Below are 6,150 nucleotides of genomic sequence, written 5' to 3'. Positions count from 1 at the left end.
AGATAACTAAGTTATTGTCATTGATTATAAAATAATATATAGCTCTTATAATAATAATAAAGATTATCATTATCTTAAGTAATACTACAATCTAAAGAGACTTTTATTAGAAGGTTTGAAAACAAATACTAATATTAAATTCATCAAATGTGAATTTCTTTCTATGAAGAAAAAGACGTGCCTTTTGAAATTGAAGTAAAATGTCTCATATTGTAAATATATCAGTTTATTATACCTGATGATTATTATAAATTTATAATATCAAGTAAAACATGTAATTAGTTAGAGGTGTCAATATGGTGCTAATGATATTTTAAACACTACTTTTATATTAGCGTTCATTATTATTTGATGCGTGTGAAAGTCTTTTATGCCTTTTAATGTAATTATATAAAAGCTTTTGATATCTTCTTTAATAAATAAAGATTTTTTACATGTCACATTCTTTTTTATTTTGCCACATTTATTTTTATAGTTATTTTAAATTAATGTTTATTTCATATGTCATTTTATGGTTTTTTTATTTTATTAAATTCTAGATAGTATTTAAATACAATAATAAATGTATATCAATTTTATTAATGAACTTTCCTTCTGATTATAAAGTTACTAAATTAAAGATTCGTTAATTTTTTTTATTTGTTTATCTAAATTATTTGCTTAAATTTAAAAGAGAAAAAAAAAACTTTGATTTTTATAATTCAATATTTTCTTATTTTTTTATAGATTCATACTTCTCAAATGTTTAGAATTTTGTATTTATTTTTTTTTTAGAATAAAAGTCTTACACCTAGTATACTAATTAAATGATAAGTTAAAGAATTGTAAGTTTTAAATGAATATGTCTTGAATGTTTTTGTCTTTATTATAATAGATAATAGATAAGAGGTATATAGATATATAAATAATATAATATACATTATGTATTATTATTAAAAAGTTATAGAAATATTATTCGTAAAGAAAATTTTAATACCACTTAAATTATTTATTATAAAACCACTTATAATAAAAGGAAATAGCGTGGCGATAAATTGGGCTTAAGCTTTTATTTAATGTGTTGTTTTTATTAAAGTAACATTATAACAAAACAACCCAAAATTTAAAAAAATAATAATAATAAAATAAAAAATAAAAGTAGGCCCAGAGTGATTTGGGCTTAAGATTGTAGGTCCAGTATGAGTTAAAATGCCAATTACAGAAGGCTCGTCAAATATTTCACAAGCCAGCATTGACATAACTGACGTCTTTCTTCTTCCGGCGAAATTTAGGGTTTTACAAGAGCATCTGCTATCTGCTCGTGATTTTATGCATTACATCTACTTTTGAGAAGATCATCGACGCATTCCTAAATCTCCACGATGGGAAAGACGAGCTCGAAGTAAGTAATTTCGCGTCGTACAACTCCAATCCATTATTGGTATGCTATAAGCTTCTTTCAATTTGTATTCTAAACAAAAAATCGTTTCTCAGAAAGGATGAATCCAAGCATGCTGATCGGAAATTTGAGAAGAAACTTGAGTTTTATGCAAGTAAGTGTTACTACTTCAACTTCGTTCTTCCGCTCCGAAAACCTTTGGTAGATATTTTTGCCATTGCAATTCATAGGTCGCTTAATGAACATTAGATTTACTCGTGGATGAACATACACTGATTTTATTGTACTTTTATTCATTCATTTGGAGATTCCAATCAGAGGTATCATAATGTAGGTAGTTCATTTTTCCAAATGTACATCCTGCAATGAAAGTTGTATATTCTGCATCCGAATTTCTACTTCTTAGAAAGGATTGCCTAATGCTTTGATCCCTTTCACCATGTTGATAAGATTCTCAAACCACATTGTTGACCAGTTAGCTTCGTAACAGATTCCATTCATGATGAACTTGATTGATCTACTCATTGTCTCTTTAAATTCAAATTGCTAATCGATTCTGATCTTGCAGAGGTTAGAGATACAGTTGCTTTAGGTGCTCAAAAGACGATCAAGGTCAGTTTCCTGAATACATTTGTTTATCTTAAAGCTCTGAGAATACTGAAAGCCATTGATAGAGCTTGAGATGCTAAAAGAAACTCAATTCTTCCTCTGTATCAGAAGAAGAAACTTAGACCCAGAGAAAAGAAACTGAAAGCATACAATCTCTCTTCCCTGGCAGAATTCTTACCTGATATAGAGCCTTCAAAGCAACCAACAACTTCTGATTTCAAAGTCACAAGTAAATCAAGGCAAAAACTTGTGTAAGTGTCATGATTTTAAACCTTTTTTTTTTTTTTTGCATATTTCTTGTGATTGATTTATTGTTTTGATCAGAATGAAAGAGGCGAATCAATTGAAAACAGTTCTGAATGATCCTGTTTTCAAAGCTGACCCATTGGCAGCCTTACACCAACATTTACAAAGCACACAGCCTGTAATTGAGAAACCTGCAAGAAAGAGTGAAAATGGAAAGAAAGGAAGGAAGAAGATGAAGAAGAAGAAGAAGAAGAAAGGGTCTAAAGCTCAATCTATGGAAGAATGATCTAATTCTTTTTCCCATTTTTGTTTGTGTTTTTGTTTGTTTTTGCCGTATGATTATGAAGTAGACATTGGATTAAAGAAGCAAAATCTATTTCAATGTCACGTAAATATTGGAAAATGTTAAACAATTAGTATCAAGGTTAAGATTTTAATAGTTTTAATGATCTTAGAAATTAAGACATGTTGATATATGCTAAAAAGAAGTAATGACGCCTTAAACTGTTGAAATTTTGAGAGGTTCTACATATTCATATTATATTGTGGAGTAGATTTAAGAATAACAAGTAACGTATTCATATTTTATCCTTTTTTTTCTTACCAAGATGACATTTAATTTCTCCATTTGTATAAAAGGATAACAGAAAATAACAAAAAACAACATAAATAATGACAACTACAAATAAAGTCTGTAAATTGTATAATTTAATAAGATGAAATTTCCTTAACGAAAAATTAGCGGAGGTGAGAGGCAAAAGATCATCGGAGAAGGTGAAGAGCGCTAGAGGGTTGAGTTTTTAGATATTTGTATGGAAAAAAAAACATGTAACCCTTATTTTTATTGAGAAATTAAATATTCTTGTTCCTAAAAATATTCCTACCCAATTAAATGATGATATGTGTCATTCATTTAATGATATCGAGTATAATAAAATGACATATGTAATCATTTAATTGGATAGGAGGATTTTTAGAAGATATCGAGTATAATAAAATGACATATGTAATCATTTAATTGGATAGGAGGATTTTTAGAAGGATATTTAATTTCTTTATTTTTAATATTTGAATGTGATAAATCCGATCTCACTAGAAATTTCGGATACCCACAAAATTTGAAACTGAATTTTTTTTTTTTTTGGGGGGGGTTAATACTGATTAATTTTTTAAGCTTGACTTTTATTAAAAAAAAAAAAAAAAAAAAAAAAAAAAAAAAAAAACGATTTTCATCCTCCATATCCACATTGCAGGTCCCAAGATTCAGGAGTGACTCAACCGGTTTACCAAAAATATAGGGCCCTTTGATGTTTACTATACCTAACGTTATAAACTCCATCTTCTATATAAGCTTGGGACCAACAATAATAAACTAAAATTTTATAAAAAACGGATTTAATTTTTTTTATCATTATTTAGTATATGTTTTTTTGTGAATCACCAAGACAACTACAAATGAACAAACAAAATACGTGAAATAATAAATTAATGGAAAATACAAGTTGCTTGACAACCTTGGCTCGCTGACTACTTCCATGAGTTCGTTCCGATCGAAATTCAGAAATTTCAAAGGCAAAATCCACATAGAAATATTCAAGACTTGACAATTGAAAATCTTTTTTATTGTAATTAATGGATAATTGAAAATAATTAACCATAATCGGCTAACTCTGATAGATAATGGAAAACTGAAAAAGAAGTGAAACACATATGTTTGACGTTGATGATTTGAACAATTGATAATCGAGATAGAAGAATAGAAGATAATGCAATGTTTCAGTTTTCAACGTGGCGTATGCGTTTCGTCTTCAAGAATAAAGATCGCTCGCCCGCTGTGATGTGGGCTGTCAAGCAATACGTAATGGACTAACTGAGATTTAAGATATATTAATATTGGGTACAGTTTGGAGAATATGAAGCCCTTTAGAATTGGGGGTCCTAACCCTACCTTATTAAAATATAAGGTTGAGACGCCCCTATCGAGATCTTAAACTTTTGTCTAAACTTCCATCTTCGGGCATGATTTATCTCGAGGTGTTAGAATTCAATATGGGTTTGCAATTTTATTTTGGGTTGAGTTTTTGAATATTTGCAATGATTCTTCATTCTGTAAGCAAACTTTGATGATGGGTTGTATAAATTATGTTTTGTGTTCTTTAGTGGTGACCTTAGTGATGGAATTTAATGTGGTTTGTGTAACATCTTTAAATTGGGTCGATAATCTTTGTTATTTTTTGTGAAAATTAGTTTTATTTGAAAATAAAATACGATAAATTACTCAATAATATATATATATATATATATATATATATATATATATATATATATATATATATATATATATATATATATATTGATGAGTTAATAAAGGGTTTGGATTAAATATTTATAGAAACCGGTCAAGTTCGACTTAACATAGAAATAAATGAATAGGACTAAATTTGACAAGTTGGTCAATTTTGAGGGGAGAATATGAAAAAGTTTATGAACTTGCTTGCTAGAAAGTTAGTAATTTGTAAAAGAGTCTTAATTACAAAAGTAGTAGAGGTGGCAATGGGTCGACCTGGTTGGGTTCGGGTTCAATCCATTTATTAATTGGGTTGAAAATGTCAACCCAATCCAACCTTTTAGATAAATGAATTGTCATTGGGTTGACCTGTTTATGTCGTTTCCGACCCAACCTATTAAATAAGTGGGTTAAACTTGAGTTAACCCATTTAAAATCAATTAAATATATTATGTAATTAAATATTTTACCATTTAAATTATAAAACCTAAATAAAACTTCATAATTATGACAAAAGCACAATTGTAATTCATAAATACAAATAAATTGTTCAAATAACATTAAAAATGTTTAGTTTCAATGTGAATTTGGAGAGTGACCGGTATTATCGGTGCTAAAAAAAGGGTGGAAATTTGGATTGAATTTTATTAAACATAGATAATAATAATGCAACATTATAATATACAAATTAATACTTTGATTAATACATAATAATATACAAATAATATTAAATTATATATATATATATATATATATATATATATATATATATATATTAAAGTTAAATGGGTTGACGGGTTGAAAACGGGTTGATAGTTTTTACCCAACCCAACATATTTAATTAAATGGGTTAGACGGGTTGAACAATTTAAGTTAAATGGGTTTAAAATCTTAACCCAACCCGCTAATTTTGGGTTGGATTGGGTTGGCGGATTGGATCGATTTTTGCCAACTCTATATGAAACTTCATTTAAATGACTAGTGAAATAATGCCCATTTGAGAACATGATGGGAGTGGGGTTTAAAGTGAGTTATATGAAAGATGAGTTTGACTATGTGAGTTGACCAAATTAAGTAAGTAGAACCATTTTTGTTATGCATATGACGGGGAAGGACTATATATCAAGACGAAAAGTGATTGGTAATAGGTTATCTAATGAAGGACAATTTAAGAATTTAAAAAGGGTGTTATTATATGCATACCTCTCATTCACATAAAAAGGTCAAAACATGGGGATACACACATTCGCTTACATATAGGGGTAATCAATTGTGGTGGGGGGGGGGGGGGGGGGGGGGGGGGGGTTACGTATAGAATTAACATTTAAAAACTCTAGTGGTTAGAGTTGTAAATGAACTGAAGGTTCAACGAATTGTTTGTGAACCGTTCAGCGGGAAGTTCGTTAATAAACGAACATGAACACAAATTATCATTCGTTTAGTTAAACGAACGAACATGAACAATGGTCTCGTTCGTTCAACTATGTTCGTGAACATTCGTTTATATAAGTTCATTTTATGTTCACATATGCTTAATTGTGTCTGATTACATTAGTGTATTATATGTTTATTTATGTTCATATATCTTCAATTATGTTTTTTTTATCTTTGTCCATTTATGTTCGTTTAG

General features: G+C 28.6%; 1 protein-coding gene across 1 annotated transcript; it reads left to right on the top strand.

The window, feature by feature from the left end:
- The first annotated feature begins 1,213 nt into the window (after positions 1 to 1,213).
- Positions 1,214 to 2,672, top strand: LOC111877316 (uncharacterized). Its single transcript, XM_023873847.3, has 5 exons — positions 1,214 to 1,381; positions 1,474 to 1,532; positions 1,947 to 1,990; positions 2,096 to 2,238; positions 2,312 to 2,672. Exons 1-5 carry the CDS (start codon positions 1,362 to 1,364, stop codon positions 2,517 to 2,519), a joined length of 474 nt encoding a protein of 157 aa, XP_023729615.1. The 5' UTR covers positions 1,214 to 1,361; the 3' UTR covers positions 2,520 to 2,672.
- The last annotated feature ends 3,478 nt before the right edge of the window (positions 2,673 to 6,150 follow it).

Source organism: Lactuca sativa, chromosome 5 (assembly GCF_002870075.4).
Source record: "Lactuca sativa cultivar Salinas chromosome 5, Lsat_Salinas_v11, whole genome shotgun sequence".
NCBI classification, from domain to species: Eukaryota; Viridiplantae; Streptophyta; class Magnoliopsida; order Asterales; family Asteraceae; genus Lactuca; species Lactuca sativa.
Note: the sequence above shows the minus strand (reverse complement) of the source record. Positions and strands in the feature narration are given on the sequence as shown.